Source organism: Lissotriton vulgaris, chromosome 5 (assembly GCF_964263255.1).
Source record: "Lissotriton vulgaris chromosome 5, aLisVul1.2, whole genome shotgun sequence".
NCBI lineage: Eukaryota > Metazoa > Chordata > Amphibia > Caudata > Salamandridae > Lissotriton > Lissotriton vulgaris.
In genome coordinates, this window is record NC_141693.1 from 1853799089 (window position 1) to 1853823693 (window position 24605).

Consider the following 24605-nt stretch of genomic DNA (forward strand, 5'->3'; position numbering starts at 1 on the left):
AGGCAGATACTGTATCTACCAGAAAAAGCGTTAACGAAGGTAAGTAACTTGTTCTTCTGATAGATACATTTGCCTTGTGGATTCCTCACCTTGTGAATAGAGTCTTACAGTAGCCCCCACTCCCGGAGGAGGGTGTCCACTCTGCTGTACCAGAAAATCTTGGAGGACAGATCGCGCGAAGTGGCCGTCCCTCCTCACCTCGGTATCTAAGCAGTAGTCCTTCGCGAAAGTGTAGATGGAGGCCCAAGTCGCGGCTCTGCAAATGTCCTCAACAGGAACACCTCTAGACCAAGCGGATGTTGCAGACTTTGCTCTAGTTAAATGAGCTCTGATACCCTCAGGAGGGTCCTTACCCGCCAGAGAGTAGCAAATCTTGTTGCACAGGATTATCCATCTGGAAAGTGTGCGCTTGTGCACCGCTCTGCCCTTTTTGCAGCCAGCAAAACCCACGAAGAGCTGATCATCCATACGATAGTCTTTAGTCCTATTGAGATAGAAACTGACTGCTCTCTTAGGGTCCAAGCGATGAAGCCTCTCCTCTTCCTTGGAAGGGTGAGGGGGAGGATAGAAGGTGGGAAGGGTTATGGATTGTCCTAGATGGAAGGGAGTTACCACCTTAGGGAGAAAAGCAGCCCTGGTCCTGAGTACCATTCTTTCAGCATGCATAGTCAAGAATGGGGGCTTGGAACTAAGAGCTTGAAGCTCACTTACCCTCCTTGCCGAGGTAATTGCAACCAAGAAGACCGTTTTAAAAGATAAAAGCCTCATGGGACACTTGTGCAAGGGTTCGAAGAGAGAACCCATCAAATAGGTTAAAACAAGATTCAAATCCCAATGAGGAACAATAAAAGGAGTAGGAGGGAACTTATTAGTAAGACCCTTCAAAAATCTTAAAACCACAGGAGACTTAAAAAGAGAGGGCTGACCCGGCAAACAGAGAAATGCTGATAAAGCAGAACGATAACCCTTGATTGTGGCAACAGCAAAACCTTGCTGCGCCAGAGAAAGAGCAAACTGTAAAATGTCTGACAATTGAGCCTTCAAAGGGTCAAACGCCCTCTCCCTACACCAAGAGACAAATTTAGACCACCTATAAGAATAGATGGACTTAGTGGAGTCACGCCTGGCAGAAAGAATGACATCCACCACATCGTGAGGGCGAGAAAAGGAATTCAAGTTGCCCCGTTCAATCTCCAGGCATGAAGGTGTAATGTCTGGAGGTGGGGGTGTAGAACCTGCCCCTCCATCTGAGAGAGGAGGTCTGCCCTGAAAGGGAGACGGAGCGGCGGGTGAGAGGAGAGGTGGAGAAGATCCCTTCTTGGACAATCCGGGGCGATCAATATAACTTGGGCCCGGTCTTGGCTAATCTTCCTCAGAACCCGAGGAATCAAAGGTATGGGAGGAAACGCGTAAAGGAGTTGTGAGCCCCAACTCAACTGAAACGCGTCCCCCAAGGCTCCTTGCATTGGAAACTGGAGACTGCAGAATGACGGGCAGTGAGCATTCTCGTGAGTGGCGAACAGATCCACCGGAGGAGTTCCCCACATCCGAAAGATGTAGCGAACTACCTCTGGATGGAGCATTCACTCGTGATCGGCCGAGAACCGCCGACTGAGTCTGTCTGCACGTACGTTCAGAACTCCGGCCAGGTTATTTGCCATCAGACAAATCTGATGGTCCTGAACCCAGGACCAGAGTCGCAGAGCCTCTCTGCAGAGACACCACGACGCCACTCCTCCCTGTTTGTTGATATACCACATCACGGTCGTATTGTCCATCAGGACTTGAACTGACTGACCGCGAAGGGAAGGGAGGAAGGCCTTGAGTGCCAGACGTATTGCCCGCAATTCTAGAAGGTTGATGTGAAGCAACCTTTCCTCTGGAGACCCAAGACCCTTGATCTCCAGATCCCCCAGATGAGCACCCCACCCTAGAGTGGATGCATCCGTTATCACCGTGGCCACTGGAGGAGGTAGTTGAAAAGGCTTCCCTTGAGACAGATTGCCTTCCACGCTCCACCAAGACAGATCCGCCGCAGTTTCTCTGGAGATCCTGATTGACTCCCTGAGATCTCCATTGTGCTGATACCACTGCCTGCGGAGGCACCACTGGAGTGCACTCATGTGGCGGCGTGCATGGTTGACCAATAGAATGCAAGAAGCCATCAGACCGAGCAGGCGAAGAACCTTCAGGACTGGAACGACCGCTCCATTGCAAAACAAGGGAATCATTTCCTGTATGTCGCGAATCCTTTGAGGAGGAGGGAATGCACGACACACAGTTGTATCCAGTACCGCACCTATGAACAGGTTGCGCTGGGAGGGCACCAGGTGAGATTTGGGTACATTTATTAAAAAAAACAACCTGTGTAACAACTGAGTTGTCTCCTGCAGATGACGGAGCACTGTCTCTGGAGATTCCGCTTTGATCAGCCAATCGTCCAGGTACGGGAATACTGGAATCCCCGACCTTCTGAGATGTGCAGCCACCACAGCCATCACCTTGGTGAAAACTCGAGGCGCAGTAGTTAGCCCAAACGGAAGGACCGCAAACTGGTAGTGTTGCGATCCCACCGTAAAACGGAGATACTTTCTGTGCGACTTCAGAATGGGGATGTGAAAATACGCATCCTGCAAGTCGATCAACACCATCCAGTCTTCTTCCATCAGCGCTTGAAGAACCTGTGCAAGTGTGAGCATTTTGAACTTCTCCTGTTTGAGATAGAGGTTCAAAATCCTGAGGTCCAGGATTGGACGTAACCTGCCATCCTTCTTGGGGACCAGGAAATACCAGGAGTAGCACCCCTGACCCCTTTCCTGTTCTGGGACCACCTCTATCGCACCTTTTCTGAACAGTGCCAGGACTTCTTCCTGCAGGAGAAGCAGGTGGTCCAACGAACAATAACCTTGGCAAGGAGGGTAATTGGGAGGGAACTCCTGAAAAGGAAGTGCATACCCATTTTCTACGAGATTGAGAACCCAAAGATCTGATTTAACCGATTCCTAATCCCGTAGAAAATGAGTAAGCCGACCCCCTACTGGACCCGCATGATCCGGAATGGCGGATCTAGGGCTGCTTTGCTGCTGCAGGTGGGGGATGATTGTTAGAGGAGGAAGTAGAGGAGGAGGAGGCTTGGCGTCCACGAGCACAACTCTTTTGTCTACCTCTGTAAGACTTATACAATGAGTTCTGCTGCTTCTGCTGCTGGCCTTGTTTATAGGGACGAAAAGTGGATCTACCAAATCCCCTAAACTTCCTGGTGGTAGAGCCTCTAGCCTGCAGGCCCAATGATCTTGCCGTCGCCCGGCTATCTTTGAACCTCTCCAATGCTACATCCGCTTTTTTTCCAAAGAGGCCAGTTCCGTCAAATGGTAAGTCTATTAGAGTAGACTGTACATCTGCTGAAAATTCAGAAGACTTAAGCCATGCGGCTCTTCTCGTGGCAACAGTAGAGCCCATTATCCTGGCCACAGAGTCCGTCGTGTCCATGCCACTCTAAATAACCTGGCGGGCCGCTGCCTGAGTATCGGAGACTACTTCATTGAAGTTCTTTTGATCTTCCTCCGGAAGCTTAGTTGACAACTGTTTCACAGAGTCCATCAAAGCATGAATATATCTCCCCAGCAGGCAAGTAGCATTGGTAGATTTAAGAGCCATGCTACCAGAGGAGAAAATCTTTTTTGCAGACTGGTCCAACTTTTTAGAGTCTTTATCTGCTAGCACCTGTGGAAAAGAACCTGCAGACCTGTTGGAACAAGTGGCCTGCACAACCAGACTTTCCGGTGAAGGATGCGAAGACAGAAACTCAGGGTCACAAGGTGCCACCCTATAACGTCTTGCCACCGACCTGGATTCCGCAGGAGCAGTCAATGGTCTCTTCCATACCTCCCTTATTGGCTCAGTCAAAGCCTCAGTGAATGGGAGTGTAGGCTCTATAATAGAGGAAGGCGAATGCAAAACCTCCGTGAGGATGTTAGGCTTGAACTCAACGGTAGGTAAAGTCAGATTAAGCAGCTCCGCAGCTTTCTTAAAGATGACATGGTAGGGTGCCACGTCCTTAGATGGTGCATCAGAAACTGATGGCAAACCCCACTCAGGAGAGAGTTCCAGGCCACTAGCACTATGTAGGTCCTCAAAACAGTCCCCTTGATCCAGAAGCTCTCCTTCCTCTACTTCAGGATCTTCGTACTCCTTTTCCTCCATGAGGCGTTGAGCTCTGCGCCTCGACCACTCCAGACGAATCGAAGTCCTCGGATCCAGTGACGACTCCGACGGAGCCGGCGTCGAACGAGGAGGTGGGACAGCTGGAGGATGAGAAACTCGAACCGGCGTCTTACTTCGATCCAGTTCTCAAGGTCGCTCCGGTGCCGGCGAAGCCGTGTGCGGAGTCGATGACCTCGGCCGCGCCGTACCGAGCCCAGGTGTATAAGGCGTCGGCATAAAAGGCATAAAAGGTGCCGGAGCGTAAGCTTGTGGGACACCCAAGTTAAAAGATAACCGACCCATGGGACCAGCCGGTGCACCAGTGGGGTACATTGCCCTTGTATAAACGCCAAACATGGCATTAAGGAAATGAGAGGGGTCCTGTCCAGGACCAGGAAAGGGAGGGTACGAACCCATTGGCTGCTCCGGCATCGGTTCTTCCTGGCCCTCTTGGTCCTCTGGGTTTACCACCGGAGTCGGTGCCCGAGGAATCTCCTAGTCTTCTTCATGCGCCGAAGAATGACGCGAATCCGGATTCGGTTCTTGCTCCGGATCCGGGGAACCCTCACGAGATCGCTCAGGTGAAGGTGACACAAAGTCCTTGTGATGTTTACGAGAAGACTTCCTCTTCGAGTCCAAAGACTCTTTGCCAGAGTGATGTCTTGAGCTATGCTTCCTCCTCTTGTGCTTCTTCTTCGAGGAGCCCGAAGCCGACTTCGATCTGGACCTCGACCTCACTCTGGACCTCGACGCCGATCTCGACCTCGAACGCGACTTCTGCTTTGACCTCGAACGTCTAGATGTTGACCTCGAAGACCTTCCAGCTTCTTTTCCTTTCACCTTGGCCAGCAGAAGTTTCGCCTCACGTTCTCGTAGAGTCTTTGGGTTCATCTTGAAGCAGGATTGGCAGCTTTTGACATCATGGTCCGATCCTAGACACCACAAACAATCGTCGTGCGGATCGGTAATAGACATCATCCTAGCACAAGATCTGCACTGTTTGAACCCCGTCTTCCTCGACAACATCCTCAACGAAGAACAGACACTCAACAGAGAAACAGTAACACAAAATAGCAACAAGTTACTATCTGAATCACGGAAGATCCCAGAAACCGTTAGCGTCGACGATGCGGAAAAAAGGGAACTGATGTCATCACGCCGACGTAGGCCTAATAAGGAGTCGGTGACGTCAGACGGAGTCGCGCGCGATGCCGTGCTCCTATGACGTCGTCCACGCCGGCGTGCTACAAAGAATTTTCCGAACGTTGCTGATGCAGGGAGATATTCACAAGGTGAGGAATCCACAGGCAGATGTATCTATCAGAACGAATTTCTAAGGGAAGCCAACTCTCCATCCTCCCTCCATTCAGTGTCTGAGTCTCCACAATACAGTCTCAGGAATGCAGTAACTATCTGGGGAAGCGGAATCCACTCTCTATTTTCTGCCATGTTAGGAACCATCCAATGTGGATCCCACTAGTCCCAGTACTCTGACTCTCACTATACTACACAGTCGCTGCACATGAACCACAATTCAGTTTTGCATCAATAAGGCAGGCAAAAAAGGACAGTGAAAGTGCATTCATCAAGAACTGTCACTACATCGTCTGCCATGTTCACTGGGATGCCACTGGAAACATTCTGCAAAGCTGTGACATGAAAAACAACACATACGTTCACGCAGCACTACTGCCTGGAGTCGACACAGCTTGCTGATGCAGCCTTGGTACAGGCAGTACTACCCCATTTATTTCAGTAAGGTGGACCTCTTTATTCGAGGATTTCTTTTCAGTTGTCAGTATTGATCTGCATTTCATTATTGGTTATAAAAGCCGGTATACTTGTTTAAGCTGATAATAGAGTTGTTTATTTCACATGTCAACGCCTATATATACATTTATTTTTACACTAGCACTTTCACAAGATACTCCTTTTATGAATATATTTTGAAATACTATTGGTACTACCCGCCATCCACTAAGGTTGCTTCCTTATTTTACATTACTGCTTGCTATTCTGATTCAAGCATGTGAATCTATGAAAGATACCCAATACTGGATAAGAAATCAGTAACTTACCTGTAACTGCAGTTATCCAGTATTGGTATCTTTCATAGATTCACATGTAACCCACCCTCCTCCCAGGAGAGGCTCCCCTAACACTACAGTATTACTATCCACACTTGTGCTGGAAAATGTGAGGGATTTAGCCTTTCTTGGTAAGGTTCTAAAGGGAGCTGGTTACTGATTGGTTGTGTTTAAGTTTGGTCATTTTTATAGAAGGAGGTAGATAAGCTATTAAATGCATTGTTGCCTCCATGTTAGCCGTTGGAACTTCCTATATTACTGCTTTATTTATAGTACCGTACAACTCACACTTGAATGACAGGGAATGATTCAAGCATGTGAATCTATGAAAGATACCAATACTAGATAACTGCAGTTACAGGTAAGTAACTTATTTCATATCCTTCATGGAAAATACCATTGTAAATGTTTGAAATACATCAGTGTATTAGAAATAGAAGATCAACTATTAGGATACTTCAGTCACACATTGTCCTTGCTGAATAGAGATGATATGATGTCAGTCAACATCTTGACTAATAGATTAACACTTGTAAATGCTTCTGTTCAGTCACACAGATTAGATGGTCAAAATATCAAATCCTTGAGACCTCCCGGTGAGATGTGCGCTTTTCAAGAACATTTGACATTGACATTGACAAATCCTAACATTTGCAGATTAGGAGACATAACTACTGCTCAGTGCCATCGGAGCATATATTTTTATTCATTGATGCTGAAAGAAGCTTGAAAGGATTAGGTGGTCGTGCCTGTACAAGACATCTGGCAACAGTGGAAGTAGATACCCTGTCTCCTTCCAACCAGTTCAAAAAGGGTTAGAATGGGACACAGGTTCTCTACCAACATTGTCATTCAAACTCCTTTCTCCAAGATCGTTTGCTCTGTTTGTTATTCTGCTGGACAGACTAATCGGACGAGAACTGATATATATATATATATATATATATATATGTCCAAGAACCTTCCCAACAAAAGAAAGTCTGAGGCCACTTAGCGGGAGCACAACGGAGAATCTTTATTACAGCAAAGCACAAAGTCGCGGGCGGGCGTATGCATTTCAGCCATGTGGCCTCCTCAGCGCCCAGCATGTATCACACAAGATGAATGCGCCGCTCACCAGTACTGCCCCACCCGGTTCAGGTATATGCATTCCTGAGACTGTATTGTGGCTGCTATCCATCTTGCGATGGTAGCTTTAGAAACCGCAGTGCCCTGACGACCTTGTCCGGCTACTAACAATTGATCTGTCTTGCGGACAGACTTACTCTTTTGCAGGTAGAATTTAAGACACCTCTTGATGTCTAGAGTGTGTAGTGTTCATTCCGCAGGTGAAGAATGATCCGGGAAGGAAGTCCTGAGAATGACAGGTTTGTTTAAGTGGAACTGCGAAGGACCCTTAGCCCCTTCAGCGCGGCGCAAATTCCTGCGCTGTGCTGAACGTTCTATTGGGTTTATGGACGCATGACGGAACGGTTCCGTCATGAGCACAGGCCAACCGACGCTCATGACGGAACCGTTCCATCATGAGCATCGAAGGGGTTAGGGATAAATTTGGGATTCGTCCTGAGAATAACCATTTCATCTGTAAAACGAAGGAAAGGATGTTTTATGGTGGAAGCTTGTATGTTAGGGTGAGCAAGAGAGCAACTTTCCACATCAGGTACTTGATGTCAGTCCTATGGATGGGCTCATAGGGTTGCTACATCAATAGTGAGAGTACTACATTTAAGTGCCACTCAGGGGGTGGAGCTTGAACAGGTGGATTAGTACGAAACAGTCCTTTCAGGAATTGCTGTACAACACTGGTAGAGGAGAGAGATAAACATTTCGGGGAGCACCTATATCTAGACATAGCTGCCAGATGAACCTTAACTGAAGAGTATACCAGCCCAGATTTTGCCAAAGACAGTAAGTACAGTATGATTTGCATTGGAGCAGAGAGATACGGATGTACCTTGCTTTGCAGACACCAAAGGAAGAACCGCTTCCATTTCAGTCTGTACGTCTTGTTGTTGCTACCTGCACGAGATCTGGCGATAATGTCTTTGCACTCTTGCACAATAGTCAAATCCTTAAATTCGAAGAATTCAGGAGGCAGATATGCAAAGAAAGAGATGCTTGCTCCGGATGACACATCTGGCCTTGGTTCCTGGTCAACAGAGTTGGTGTCTGTAGCAGACAGATGGGCTGGGCTTCCGAGAGGAGGAGAAGCTCTGTATACTAGTGCTGTTTGGCCATCTGGGGGCTATCAGAAGAAGGCGGAAGTACTCCATTTTCATTTTCGTAAGTACCTTGGGTAACAGTGGAATGGGAGGAAAGGTGTAAGCATATAATCCGGACCAACGCATTGAAAAGGTATTCCCCCAAGAGTTTGGGAGAGGGAATCTACGTGCGAAGAACCAGCATTTGGAATTGGTGTGGGTCGCAAACAGGTCCAGTGCTGGTTCTCCCAAATGTAAAAAAATCCTGTCCAGTTGGTCTTGGTTGAGGTCCCACTCACAGCAGTTTTCATTGATCCTGCTGAGGGTGTCTGCCAGAGTATTCCGAAGCCCTGGAACATGTTCCATTATTAGGGATATCCCTTGAAATGTGAGCCAGCTCCGGAACTGCTGGCCCTCCTGAGAGAGAGTGAGAGATTTGGGTCTCCTTGTTTGTGGATATAAAACTTGCTTGGGTGTTGTCTGTACAGACCAAAACCGATTAATCTTTTACCAGAGGGAGGAAAGACTGCAGGGAGAGAAAATGGTCTTCAACTCCAGCCTGTTGATATGCATCTGACGCTGGGACGAGGAGCATTTTCCCTGAATCTGAAGGTCTTGAAGATGACCCCTCCAACCTTCCATGGAAGCATCAGTGGTGACTATGTATTTCGGGATCAAAGGAAGAAAGGAGAGGCCATGAGAGAGGTGTGATTTCAAAGTCCACCATTCGAACGCCTCTCGCATGCGTGGAGTGATAGTTATCATGTCGTCGAAGGATCCCGTAGTTTGAATACATTGACATTGGAGTTCCACTTGCAAAGGCCTCATGTGAAGATGAGCTATTGCACTTGGTCGATTGCCAGTAGAGATTTGTATGCCCTCACAGAGTGCACTTTCTTTTTGATAGTCTGAGAGCCAAGGTTTGCAACCGTTCCTGCCTTTCTTGAGAAAGGAAAGCTTTGTTCTGAATGGTGTACAAGTCGGCCCCTAGGAATGTCATTGTCTGATTTGGAAAAACTGATGATTTTCGTTGGTTTATAGAAAGGCCTAATTTGAGGAACAGATCTATGTAATAATCTCTTGTAGCTGCAGCCGCTAGATGAGCCAGTGGAGCATTCAGGAGTCAATCGTTCAAATATGGAAATACTTGGTGACCCTGGTTCCGCAAGGCGGCTGCCACTGGGGAAAGAAACTTGGTAAAAATCCGTGAAGCAGACTTGAGGCCGAAAGGAAGGACTCGAAATTGATAGTGGGTACCCACCACTGTGAATTGGAGGAACTTTCTGTGTTTGGGGTGTATGGGCACATGGAAATAAGCATCCTCTTAATCCAGCAATGTCATGTTGTGCCCGCTGTTGAGGTGTCGAAGGATGTCAGAGAGTGTAACCGTTCTGAAGGTCTGATTTTTGAGGAATTTGTTCAACCGTCTGAGGTCTTAGGTCTCCACTCTCCCGATTTCTTGCGTATCAGGAAGAAGTGGGAGTAAAATCCTTTTCTTTTTTGTGCTACTGGAAACCTCTCTATTGCCCCTTTCAGTAGCATAATCTTCGCTTTCTGTTTGAGTAAATGAAGATGAGGGGGTGCGATTTCTGGATGAATTCTAGAGTGTGGCCATAAGATATGCGATCCAAGACCCATCTGTTCATTGTAACATTGTGCCATTGATGGATATGACTGGAAACATTTGCACCGGTTGGGTGGGGCTAGTGTGGAAGTAGTAGCTGGTACCCTTAAGTGGTCACTGCTTGCGACCCGAGTCGCATGCTTGTGATGTTGGTTTCCTGCATGAGCCTTGCCTGGAGAAACCATCTGTTGTAGGTTGTCTATAGGATTGCCGCTGGTAACCCTGGCGATATTGCGGCTGAAAGGATTGATAGTTTTGGGTGCGCTGGAAAATACCTCTACAGCCTGAAAATCCACGTCCTAGTGCACCCCGAAAGGGAACTTTACGATACTGTAGGTTCCCAATGCTTTGGCTGTGTCTGTATCCGTTTTGATGGTTAGTAGAGCTTTGTCTATATGTTTTCCAAATAGACTTTATCCATCGTACGCCATGTCTAGTATCTTAGATGGCACTTCTGGACGGAAGGGTGTTGTCCTAAACCATCCATGGCATCTTAAACACCTGCACCAGCTAGTTGTCGAAAACCTGTTGTGGGTATGACCATGGCACAGTCTATAATTTTGGCCAATGGGCGCTCTCCCTCAGCCAGGACCTTATGAAATTCCTGTTTATTTTGCTCCAGTATAATCTCCAGCATGGCTCCGATACTGGACCACATTTGCTGATCGTAGCGCCCCAGACTGGCTAGTGCATTAGCGTTCCTAGCAGAGAGAGCGGACATGGACGAGAATCTCTTCCCAATGGAATTCAAACAGCGCCCTTCCTTGTTCAGTGGAGACGTGATGGAGGTGGACGGATTTTTTGATCTTCTCTGAGCGGCTTGGGAAATCATAGAGTCCGGTTTGGGATGACCCGTAAGGCATGCGGGGGACTCCTCGGGTGCCCTGTATTTTTTTATCTACTCTTGGCAGTACCAGCACTACAGTGGCCGGTGATTTCATTACTTTAAGTCCTTCCTGCCAGATAGGGTCTATAATAGGTAAAGATCTTACCGATTTCCTTGACTGCTCTTTAAAGTCAAAAAGGAAACAATCTGATTGCTTAGCTATTGTGGGCAGATGAAATATGGACGTAGCCCTATTCATCAGATTATGAAAACCTCTAATGTCCTCTGGAGGTGAGTCAGAAGGACGACAAAGAGGAGTGGATGGTGTAGGTATAATATAGTTGTCCCATTCATCAGTGGGTGGAGGAGGATCAGGAATTTCTCCCTCTTCAGGCGAGGATGGATCTTCTCTAGGAGGAACAGGGATGATAGGAAGTGGCGTCATCCTAGGAGTAGCAGGAGGAGGCGGTATTGGTGTATGGGTGGTGCTGATGGAGGCGGCGGCATAGAAATGTGTTCCTCTTAAGGCGGGAACCTATTTCTGTAGTCTGTGAGCAAGGCCTGTAAGTCTTGTATTAAAGAAGAAGGTAATTGAGCAGGTTCTTGCCTTGGTGGATCACCATAATATCTAAAATGCTGATATTGTGTAGGAGGAACTGGATGGTGTTGGTAGTACTGCTCCTTGTCATAATAGTCCTCATCCTCCAGACGCTAGACATTAAGATCAGTAAGACTATGAGCAGTCCCAACGGGATCATCGTCATCCGTTTCTTCTGTGTCTAGATGGTGACTTCTGGAGTAAAAGTAAAATCTTGCCTAGCGATTGGAATCCAGGACGCAGCGGTGTTCTGGATAATCTGGATAGTGTGGACTACAGTTGCAGTCATCGAAGGGAGCGGCGTCGATGGATCTGTTGACGATGGGACCGTCGGAAAACCTGATTTTCTTGTCGACGGCAAAATTGTCGGCGATGTTGTTGTCGAAGCCATCGGCAGTGGAGGCTTCGTCGATGATGGAGCCTTCGTCGACAGTGGAGCCGTTGGCGATGGTGACGTCAGCGAAGCCAACGATGGCAACCTTGGCGCTGAGGTCTTCGTCTGAGGTAAGGATGATATCGACGGTATCAGGGCGTTGATGCTCATGGTCGATGTCGTAGGCGCCATCGACGGCCTTGACGATGAGAGTAGTTGTCATCGGCGTTGCTGAAGAAACAGGCGTCCATGGTGAAACTGACGCCATCAGGGATTTGTGGCTGGATTTATGTCTGGAAGGTCCTGAAGATTCCACTTTTGCCTTAGAAGTCCAAGAATGATGTTGCAATACTAGCTCTTAGGAGACTTTAGGTTCTTTCTCCTTTTCTTAAGCTTCTTTGGTCAGATGAGAGGTTTTAGGGTGTTTCTTGACCACCTCAGGCTGACCCTCAGGTGACCTGGGCCTTTTATGGGATTTAGAGGAAGTGTTGCGCTCCTCATCAGAAGACTCTCCTTGTGTCTTCTTCAGCCACAACAAAAGTCTGCCCTCTCGATCTCTAAGAGTCTTAGATGAAAAGGTGCGGCAGATTTTACATTGTTTTGCCTCATGATGAGGATAGAGGCAATAGATGCACTCCTTGTGGGCATCATCAATATTATTATATTTATTTTTGTAGAGCGCAACAGCTACCCTAAGGTTTCCCGGTGCTAAAGTGAAACTGAAACAAGTAATAAGGAGAGATAGTGAGTTAATGAAAATCGAGTTATTGGTTGAACAACCATGTTTTCAAATTCTTACGGAATTGCAAATAGCATTCATTTGTGCGAAGATGAATTGGAAGGGAGTTCCACAATGTGGGGGCCAGATAGGAGAAGTAGCGACCTCCCTGTCTGACTCGATTTATCCTAGGTACCTGGAACTTATGTTGGGTCGAGGAACGTAGGGTTCTAGGGGGGGGTGTATTGCTGGACCAGAGAGCTCAAATAGGCAGGAGCCTTACCAGCCTTGATTCTATGCATAAAGCATAGAGCTTTAAATTTTGCTTGTTGTTCAATACGGAGCCAATGGAGACTCTGGAGACAAGATGACGTAGGGGATCTTTTTGGTAACATACATATCAGTCTCGCAGCTTCATTTTGTACTGTTTGAACCCTTTTCTTCCCACATGATTCAAAAGGGTGAAATAGTCCTTTCCTATCAGACATTGTACAGTAAGAAAAATTAGACTTATCTGAGAGAAATGTTGAAGAACTGAGCAGAGCTCAGGGAGACTCCTTTACATACGACGTGCAGTGAAAATCTGAGGCATTCAGCCTCTCTTGGGAAGGTTCTAGAGGGTGTTGGTTACCTATTGGTTGTATTTAAGTTTGGCCCATTTTAGGGCTCGCGCCCTGCGTGTTGCACTGTGCAGCAGTGCTCGGGCAGCGCGAGGTATTTAGTGATTGAAAAACGGGGTTTGTAAGCTGCCCTAGAATTCGCACACGCTCGTGCGTGTGCTTTACGTTTTGTGGGCAGCTATTGGCGTTTGCGTGCATCTTTTAATGAACGACTGCACGCAATAGGCCACAGGCGTGTGCATTGCTCCGCCCATGGCCTATTGGTGTCTATTACGCGCTTAGTGCGCGTAATAGACACCAATAGGCCATGTGGTCACTTGTGTTGCAGTGGCGCGCACGCGCGCACCAGCGCACCACTCGTTTCTACTTGGCGCGCCCCTTTCAATAGGACCTTTTCTACTGTGAAAATCTGCAATGCTATAGGCTTGTTTTTAATTAGTATTAAACCTTGCTTACAGTAGCGCGGCAAGCTGCATTTCATTTTTTAAAATAGCGGCAGCGCAAATGCCTCCTCGCCGGGTTCCCCCTCCTGCGCCAACATTTCTACCGTTCTTCCTGAGCTGCTGTACATTATTTCAGCTAGAACTACTGCAAAACTTCTCTCATGGCAGCCACTTCCGCCCCCTCGTAGCGGACCCAGTCGGCTTTTCACATAACTGTATGAAACACGCATAGGAGGGCTCACTCTACCTCCCCCCAGACATGCATTTTAATTGTATCACTATTCAATCACTGTAACCTGGCTGCCCTATTACTTCTCAATGCTGCTTACCTGCCATCAAATCTGTGTTTCAGGAAATCAAAGAGGGCTTTCTGCATCATGTCTGTGACCTGCAGCGTGAAAAAGGAATATACAAGAGTATTTAGGGACAGCAACTAGAGGAAATAGGTTACTTACAGAGCAAAAAAAGAACGCATGTCTGGACTACAATCCTAAAGTAAGCTAGTCACCTGTTTGTTTAAGCTGTGCTTTTCCAGTAGAGAGTGGTGGAGCTGTGTCCTTCCTCTCCATATGAGCCTGGACTGGATATCAATGCTGCCTACTCTAAAGGGGTCTTACCAATGCCTCTCAAAACAGGATTAAAAGTGCACCATCTCCCACCTCTTTCGGAAAATCTGGGGAACAGACTAACTGAGAGGAGAAGCAGAGACATAAACATTAAGAAAAATCTGAGCCGTTTCTATTTAGCAGCCTCAAGGACACTTTATGATCTAGTGCTCTTTAACGAAATCACAGTCCATCTGGAGAGGTTCTGTGCGGGTCAGAAGAAAGGAAGAGAAGCACACTAACAGTTAGAGATTGAATAAGAGAGATATTAGTTGAGTTGATGTCAAAGACAAATGAATATTCTGTGAATGGGTCCTGTACTTACTCCATACTAGCCCCTCACAAAGATGGAATAGTGTGGGGAGCCTGTACCCTGAACTCTCTTCAGTTGATTTTAGAGGGAGTTTCCCAATCCCCTCACCTCACAGCCCTCCATGAGGCCCTCATGGTGGAAAGAGACGCCGAGACAGGAGGAATAGGTGAGATTTTGTATAGCCCATCACTGAATGTCCTACGCTGATATGAAGATTCCTGGGCCTGTTAGTTCTCGCTCAGTCCTTTGGTGAGGACTCATGGTAAAGGGGAAGTACAGAAGTCCAGACGCCATCTTCTTAAGTCAATGCCTTTCAGAGAACGCCACATGGCAGTGTTAGGAGGAGGAAGATAGAGTTGGGCGCTCACCTTACCGCATGTTCCCAGAGTGATAAACATGAAGTGGCTATGACACTCAAACCAGCTCCTTACCTCGTAGCCTTTCAGCGAGGGTCCCACAAGGATGATGGGTCTCATAGATGGCACTACATCGTATGGTGGCACGTGCTCCATCTGCAAGAAAGAAATATCAGATATGCAGTGGTATCTACATTCTGCCAAGGATGCATCTAAAAAATAAGGAACCACCACAGAAACCCAAGGCAATGATATGAACAATAGAGACGTGAGATGGCAACCATGCAGGAGATATTTTAAACACTGCCGCAAACAATATGCATAAAGGAGGGTAGATTCCGGGACTAGTACACCATGCAGTGCATGCATCAGGAAGTATGTAACACTATATATGTTCTTCAAACTCATGCTTTAGCTTGAAACACATCATAAACACAGCACAATCTAAATGCACAAAATACACAAAGCACACAATACAAAGTACAGTACAATGCACATACACAATTGTTGTCCACAACAAGCTTGGGTCTCAGGTCTTATGGACCCACTTCTCCCTATTACATTATTTAAAGTTCTTGAAAGGTTACTGTAGACTCCCACCAATGGGTGCTCTGTGCAAGAACCTCCTTCGATACAGTTGCTCCCATGCACAGATTTTCCTGCAACCTGGACTCTCACCATAAATATGTCCAAGCAGTCCCACCTTCCGCTATACCCAGGTCAAACTTTCAGCCATCCAGAGTTAACCGCTGTTTGTCAATTAACATTAAAGTGAGGTGTTTTCTTGAAGTTGGTATTTCTTTCTGTATATTTCTCCCAGAAGGACTTGCTGCCGTCCCATCTCCCACTGCGTCTTACTCGAGGCAGAGAAGCTCCTGTTGCAACATGTGCTGGGAAATTGATGTTAGATGAGGGTGGGATGCTGCCAATGATAAGACTTGGCATTGCACATTAAAGGGAATTTCCACTAAGCTGAGGAATCACACTGACATATGAGCAAGCAAAGTGTCCTTTCTTCGTCACTGGGAAAACTAGAATAATTCCAGGAGAGAATTGGAGAAGGGTGACAGTTTGCGGTTTAGACACATTTTGCTCCAAGGTAATGGCAGAGCAGAAATTATGACACTACTTTTCCACTGAGAAGGGGACACAAGCACGAAGGATTGATCCGTTCATATCTCTTTGAATCCAGGAAGGACTGTGATTAGTGGATGGCAACCCGCGTTCCAAGACCCTTCCTTCACACACATTATTAGACCAGGAATTGACACTATGTTCCGACTTCACCTAAAGAATATTCGCCCTTTTTGTGTTTTTAGTTTCATATCTCAAAAGGTGATCTGCTTTTTGTGCTAAGAGACGCAGCTCTGCAATACCTGGTAAATTCAACTCTACCAATGATTGTTTAACTCCATTGAAAAGAGGAAGAGCTGCGGGATACAAAAGGAAGGTAATCGCCCTCAAAAACCTGGAAATACTCAGGGTCTCACTGAAGGCCCTGAAAGAAGTGCTGTTGCCTAAAGACAGTCTAGGCAGGGCGACTGAAATTATGCGATCCTGCAGCTGTGGCACTTTCTGTATACTTATGGATTTACAGCCCTTGCCACTTAACCCATCATCCGCAACATAATCTACAGATTTTAACATTTGGTTTCTAGTTCAAACGGGTCAAAATTGACTAAACCCACGGAAAGCCCAATGCAAAGGTTCACTAGTCATCTTTCTATTACTTATTGCAGTATTTGGATGTTAAACTGGTACTAATAAGGTGAACCCTCTGCCCAATGTTACATGTGTAAAAAAAACAAAATAAAAAATTACAAAATGTGCCGCATTAAACTGTATAATTCAGTCACCCTGCCACAGAATGTGGTCCTCCCCTCCTGCATAATTCCAGTGACCCTGGTTATAGGAAGGCACGGATGCTGCAGCGGCCATTTTATGAAGCACCTGATCTGCAACGTAGCCATTTAGGCATCTTGAACCCTTTCCCGAAGCACTGCTGGCAGGATGTGGCTCAATGGCAGGGGCCCTGGCTGGCTCGGACTGTCTCTACAGTTGAACTCACTGCCTAGATTCACCCAGGCAATAAGTCTTTAGTGGTTGGTATTCTTTAGGGTAGCTGCGAAAAGAGTAGTCAGTCATGTTAATGGTTTGCATAGGTCCTCTTCAGTCTCCACTCCCAGTGTAGAACAACTCACTGCTGCTCTTCCGTCTTTAAAGTCTATTTTGTGTTGAATGTCCCTGTGTACTGATCTCCCTGGAGCGCCTGAGCCTCGTAGTCTCGTTTCGTGTGTGTGTATGTATGTTTGTGATTCCTGCGATGCCTCCTCATGTCTGCAGCTCCCTGCTGGGCCCATGCCCTCTGTTTTGGCATCTCCCTGCAGCCTCTCGTGATCTGCACCTGAACCCCTTCTGTGCAGCTGGGACCTCATGTATGTCGGAAGCAGAACATCTCACAAATACCACCGCATCCCAGCTTGGACACAGTGAGCAGTGGGTCCATGAAGGGACAGGTAGGAACATGTGAAGGTGAAGAGAGCGGAGGGAGGGCACACTTACCGATTTCTGCTTCTGCTTAGCTGCAGCAGGAGTGAACGAAGCCGAGGGCCAGTGAGGCGGCACAGGGGAAGATAACAAGGCGTGCACGTTATTGACAGGTCACCACTGCAAACACACACAGACCTGCGTGAACACACACACACCTGAGAAACAGTGCGTGGCTGCATGCAAGGGGGAAGAGGCCGAGCACCTAGGGGAAGGAAGGATCTCCCAGCAGGCACCACTGTTTACAGCTATGACACTGGCAGGTGTGTTCACAGGACAACTATACTTTATTTCCTCTCGGCGGCATGGTCCTTTCTATTGCCTCCTCAATGTGACACTCACGGTCACTACAGGATGAAGTTACTTACCTGCAACTCTGGTTTTTGAAACAGATTCACATTCCATGCTTGAACTGCAACTGTAATGTGCATACATTATTACAAAAAGGGATTACAAAAATGATAACCTGTATGCATCAGCAAAGGAGGTGTGGGTAAGCAAACCCAGAATGATCACAACAAACCACAAAGTCCTCTCTGTTGCACCCTCAAAATCTTTTCGAGCTACAGTTTTTTCTGACTGGGTCTTCTGGGCTCGCAGGGTGCGGTGTGTATGAATCTATAGCAGATAAGCAGCATGCCCGTAAATCTTTTACTGCACGTATCTGCTATAGATACCCATTCTTTGCACTGAGTAACATGCAGTTAAGCACTGTCTAGTTGGGATACTAGTAGGGCTACCTTGGTATGCTGCCTGGTCAAGCGTCAGATGACGTGTAAGAACACTGTGATCTGAAAACAATGGAATGGATCCCACGTGTGACACAATTAATAACTTCTATCTTTTATAGTGAGCCACAGGAATTGGCAGCAATCGTTTCTTTGCCAAATAGTAGCAATATAATATAAATGCTGCTTGCCACCTTGTTGCATATCATTTGGAGAAATTCCATACCCTAAAAAACTGTGCAAATGCCTGCAAACAATAGCTATGCTGGTTAGGGGTTCCCAGCTCTATCCACACAGAAATGCAAGGTCTCTTTTTCCATACAGGGCACGTTTATAAGTCTTTTTATTTAGGTTTTCTATTGCCCTACACCTCACATTTGCCATATCACAATGCTAGTTAGACAAGCAGCACAGTGTTAAGAGTCCAGCGGAACGGGACCTAGATTTGAAATTCTTTGTTTCTTCTTGATGAGGTAAATGTCTAGTCGAAAGCTCTACTGCATATCTTGGTCTTGAAGAGCTCTTTGAAACTGCGGACAGCTAGATTTCCAGTTTCTCATACATAAACGCTGCAGCCTTCTGAAGGATCACCGTTGGATTACATGGGTCGAGGCCAATCTTAAATTCCAGGCTGGCATTTAACAATGTGCCAGGTTCTGAAGATGGCTTGGACCTTTGACCCGTTTGGTTTTGTGCATAATGCAGACAGTTAAAAAAAGTTATTTAAGACTTCAGAAAAGGCTTGGTTTGATTCCTTAGAGGATATACAACTGGTAACTGGATATAGGAACGAGACGGGAAAGGAATAGTTTAACTGATGAAGAAATCAAAAACGACCATCTATTAAGAGAAAGAAAGATGAAAATGGCCAAAGAACAGGCTGGTTTGCATAAACATTTCCACTTTTTAAAAAAGAAATCTTGTAGCACACAGATTCTACACGCCAAACAGATTGTCTCGATAAACACAGCTTTTGATGAAAAATTAGGCCAGCGTCTACAACAAAAATGAGTCACACATTTTACCAAATCGGATGAAATACCCTCTCAAATCCTTCTGAGAACATAAGAACAACTGGCCACTTTATTAATGAAGGTCTACCAGGATTTTTATAATAGGAAATTAAAAATGCTTAATATTCTGTAAAGGAAGGGCTTAAGAACCATGTAGTCCATATGGTAAAATAGGGTTTTCCAACCTTCACAAGTCTAGATCTATTGTAAGTATCCTGGTGCAATATCATCCGCATTGAGCCTCAGAACCACAGCTGTTGGGTTGACGTGGGAGTTACAAGGATCTTCCTCATTTGAGGTACCCTCATGAACAAGAAAACATCCCAGACTAAGACTGCCTTTATCGAGGGTTCTGCACTCAGAATACACTTCATATTAAGCCTCCAAATGGTTTATTCTAGCAGAACAAGAAATCTGAGGGGATAAGAGACTATTCTCCTTAACTTCAGAAGATTTTAAAAAATCACCCACCGAGGAAAGGCTTTTCCAAGCAATGCAGCTAAAACCTAGAAGGCCCTCTCTGTGGATCTTCATACTGCCCCCTCTTTTCCACTGTTCAAATCTAAATTGAAGAAACATCCAATGGACACTGGCTCCTACCCCTCAGACCCATTCTATCTTGGTCCTCACAATCCTTGGTTACCCATCTTCCACTACTTATCTCTTGCTTCTCAATGGTTTTTGTAGTTGCATATTGCTCAGCACATGCCTAATTTGTAAAAGAATAAGTGCTGGGCCCCACACTTTTCCTCAGAATCCCTCGTCCGGAGCAATCCAAGGTCACGCTGCGAATACCATGGGTAAGTAGCCTAGATTCCACCTCATGCTGCTTTAATTCACGACCAGACAGTCCCTGCCTCTTTATCTCACTTTTGCAGGCTATTTTTTAATCCTGCTTTCTCTAGTTGTTACAGTTTTTCAGTCTTTCTCTTTTTCAGTCTTTCTGCCTTTTATGTTTTTCTCTCTTTTGCTGTTGCTCAGTAGCAGGTTGAGTGCCAGTCCCCAAAATAGGAGTGCCGGTGGCCCCAACCTGCAACCGCTGGGTCAAATTAAACACTGGTCTCAGCATCTCTGCTGTGTATCTTGCCTCTCTCTGTGACATGATATTATGTATTACCGCTCTTGTTTGTTTTGCCCTCTGTAAAGCGCACTGCAACTTTCCTCTGGGTGGAGATACCCTGTATTGGAACCTAATAAAATGACATCTATTAACAGAGCATTCCTAACAAAGTTCTCTGTAGTGAACCTTGATGCAACATTTTGAAGTTTCAGGTTTTCTCAAGTTGTTAGCAGATTTCTGGACGGAGTGTGGCATTTTTCGAGGCAGCAGGTACTCTGCCAACAGCATTTTGTGGTTGCCAACAATCGACCTCCATTGGTAAAGAGAATTGTAAGATAGTCCTGTGAGATCACCGTAGCCTGACCATTTATAAGTTATCAATACGCTGTCCGTCAGAATCAGCCCTATTGCATGAGTTCGGAGTATTAGGGAGCTAGTCTCATCAACCTGAGCTCTAGGTAGCCATTGTGTAGGAGTGTCTCATAGTGTTTACCTTGAGTAGTGATGAAAACAAGCTCCCAATCCTTCGACTCATGCACACTGTATGATTCAGGTGTTGCTCTTGCTGTGATTTGTGTCTGACAATGTTATGCGACAGCTCTGTAGGAGAGAATCTGGTGTGGTTTTAAACATCCTAGCATGATCTTACTGCTTGTATGCACCATTCATCCAGGCATCCCTACATGATTGATAAATCCAATGCTAAGAAAAGTGCTTAGGAATATTCAGTGCTCCATCAGCCATAATGGCGCTGAGAGGGCCATTACCATCAAGATGGTCAACCCCATGAACTTTGGAAAGACACTGATGAAAGACTGTTTCCTTTAGGAGGACAAACTCACATGTGCTTCTAAAGCAATTATGTGGCTCTAAAAATCTTTACGCTTTGATATGGATGCAGACTGCCTTTTGTCTCATTCACTATGAACCCACGCTGTCCTGCAAACATACTGCAAGAGTGAAACCCATCACTTACATGTTGTGAAGCTATATGAAGACATGAATGTGAACCAGCCACAGCAAGATAATCATCTACAGGGGAGAGCCCAGAGTGTGAGTGCTACCGTTCAAGATATACACAACTAAATACACAACTGTGACCAAGAAGATGCTAAGTTCCATTGCTGAACGCCGCCGGTCTAAAGATGTTTCCTACATTTTTTCAATGTGGTCAGGCATTGTCATTGAGCAGTTCAAGAAACAGGGGAGTGTCTCGTTTTTTTCAAGGCATAAATGCCCAGAAAATAGTTCTCTATGATTTTGGTTGGTTTTTATTATGAGGATCATGGTTCAAGCCTGATGTAACAGGAAATGCAGCCGACACATGTTTCGCCCAAAGTGGCTGGCACACCCAGGTCTTTCTCAAAGCAAAATATCAGAAATAACAGTGTTTCAGTCTTAGTTTAGTCTTCACAGCACATGAAAATATAAAGATCTCTACGCTGGTCATAGAGGCTCAGGTGACCCTACCTGTTGGCAGCGGGTGGTTCAGCGTTAGAGATACTAATCTTTCAGCGATTCTAATGAATCAATTATCATTACAGTAAGTAAACACACTGTTACACAACTGCAGGGGTGAAAACACAGGTGTGGCACAGGCATGTGATTACCCTACGAGTCAGTGTTCTAATAACAGTGCTGTGCACAGTGTGAGTTTTACAGGTTCTCTTAAACATATGTACATTTTAAGTGTGATGAATCCGCACGGGGAGATTCCAAGGTACGGAATGTTACCACCCGTGCTCCGTTTTATTCCTAGGACTTCCGGTCGTGATCCATGGCAGACTGGGAGGGATGGGTTCAGAAGCTGTCTGTCTCCATGGCGCCTCAGACGCAGTGCTGCGTTGGTGCCTTGAAGAAGGATGCTCTCCTTGCAGGCACTACTTAAGATCAGACATTCTGTCCCCCGTGTCTGCCAGCCCGCAGCCTTGGTGACTAGCGCGAGGCAAGAGATGCTACGGTGCAGGTGCCCGTGCCCAGTGACACTGCCCTGCCTAGCACAACATTCGCACTCGTACACGGAGGCGAGAGAGTGGGGCTAAATGCCTGCAGTGCTGCAATGAGCAAACCCGTAATTTGGACAAAGTCACAGCTCGACAGGACTCTATGTTCAGTTTAGGTCACAGGGCAGCAGAGTCCAGAAAACGTCACTGAGTCCTGAACGTAGAGCAGTGAAGGCGGCTGGCTTCTTTCAGGGCAAGGGGCCTTTCAAGCGGCCTCATTATCTGAGGGAATATAAACTGGTGCCACAGCTCTCTCTATAATATCCCCACACTGGAAACCGCTTCAGGGGAAGCCTGTGTGACATAGCTCCGCAGGGATCCCCGCTCTAGTCGGGCTAATGACATCACACTCATTAGGCCCCCTGGAGGGCTCGTCACCATCGCCTTCATCTTCATCTTCATGTAGAGGTAGACTTCTGATGTGCGGGGCGGGAGCATCGACTTCATCGGCGTGACGTGTACTCTAAGGTCATCTGTGACGTCGATATGGAGAGCTGTTTCGAAATGGGGTTTACCTTACCTTTGGAAACGACCATTTGACGTCAAGGAACACTGACCCACGTATGGAAAAGTCAATGTTTAGCAACTGCAGTAGAAAGAGAAGAGCCGCTGTTGCTGCAGGCGATATCGACAGTAATGACAAGTTTTTGACGCAGAGGAAGTTAAATCGGAGAGAAAAGTTTCTTTAGAGATTGAACTCCCCTCGGAGATGCTGACTTCCACCCCGCCCTTTCTCTTTGCTGGTGGCAGCTTTGTTTTTTGTAGATTTATATAGCGGGAACTCGACCCGGAGTTATGGGAGCGCCTCACATGAGCACCCGTTACACAGAGGGACACATTCGGGGAGAAGCGGAGTAGACGCCGAGCTCAAACCTGGTTCAACAGCTTCGAAGTCGGCAGCTCTGGCCTTAAGGCAGCCTCTCCCCATGGCAGTCTCCGATAAGAACCTCGCTTCACATACCAGCCACCGGGACAGGCGATAACGCCTTCAAAATGTGGGGCCTGCGACACGGGTGTTATTCAGCCAGAAAAAAATGGGTTCCTCCTATTCTGAAAGACTGCCCAAAAAAAAATGCCAACAAATGCAATTCCTTTTCCATTCATAGTAACTTCAAAAACATCTTTGCAGCCTAGCGCACTTATTCAAAAACATCAAGTAGTGCGAAGTAAAACACAGACAACTAATGCACCCCCAGAAGAGAAAAATATGAGGGGGAGAAGAGAAGTCAGAACCAGGAGGATTGTGGGCATTTCTTTCAATAGCACCGCATTCCTCATATAAATTGTCCGTGAAATCGACTGCTTGCAGTTATTAAATATCCAACCAGCAGATGGCAGTAAAGTGTGTTCCCAGCAAGGGAATCTATTACCGTCCGACACCAGGCTGCAAAATATTCATACATGCATCTGTAGATTTGTACAGATCTAGTCAAACAGATTGTAAACCCATCTTTCGCAAGAACATTGACTACGCTACACAGAGTGGAATAATCCTGACCTTGCACAAATATTTCCCTACAAACAGTTCGACGTCTATTTAATTTTGAAAGCCAGCCAAACTCACATCCCCCATTTGGTAGGTATTGGTTAATTAACTCTCCCAGTTCAAATCACAGCATATTTTGAGTCATGCGCTTGATAAGTGCAGGTCGTTTTTTTTTGTGCAAGGTCTGTTTTCGAGTCTTTGTTTTTGCAAAGGATGTTTTCCAGTGACGCAGTCCACTGAAAGCTACAAACATGGCTACACACCACTGTGCCCTGCACGCTGCCTGCTAGGAGATGCCCCCGGCGGCCTGGGCATTACCTTCTTAAAGAAAGGGATGCGCTTGGCATTGGAGGTGGGGGTGGTGACGCTGCTAACGCTACTGAGAGGGGAGCGGGGGCTGCCCGGCCCCTCCGCCTCCTCTTCCTCTAGCTCGAGGGGGTCGAGCTCATCCCTCAAGTGGGTGATATCCAGGGGACCTGGTGGTGGGGTGTGGGGTGTGGGGGGGGGGGGGAGGGGGGAATAGGAGCGAAAAGGAGAAGGAAAGTGAAGGGTAAGGGGGGGGGGGGGCAGGAAAGAAAGGGAGAGAGTGATTTGGGGAAGTAAGGGCGAGGGGAAGAGTACAAGAAGGAAGAAAAGAGAGAAGGAAGCATGAGACGCGTAAAGGGAGGGAGGGCAAAAGGGGTTAGAAATAAGGGGGAGGAGAGAGAAAAAGGGGGAAGATAAAGAGAACCGACAGAGTGCAAGGGAATGGAGGGGGTAAAACGGCAGAGAGGTGCGAATGTTTAAGAGTGAAGAAAGAAG

General features: G+C 46.7%; 1 protein-coding gene across 2 annotated transcripts in view; it reads right to left on the bottom strand.

Moving 5' to 3' along the window:
* Positions 1-24605, bottom strand: part of CACNB1 (calcium voltage-gated channel auxiliary subunit beta 1) — a 478106-nt gene that overhangs the window by 109843 nt on the left and 343658 nt on the right. For both annotated transcript variants that reach the window (XM_086924331.1, XM_086924332.1), the window contains exons 7-9: positions 24123-24280; positions 15043-15123; positions 14023-14081 (exon numbers count right to left, since the gene is read on the bottom strand). In XM_086924331.1, coding sequence (XP_086780457.1) covers positions 14023-14081; positions 15043-15123; positions 24123-24280 — 298 coding nt within the window. The remainder of the gene's footprint in view (positions 1-14022; positions 14082-15042; positions 15124-24122; positions 24281-24605) is intronic.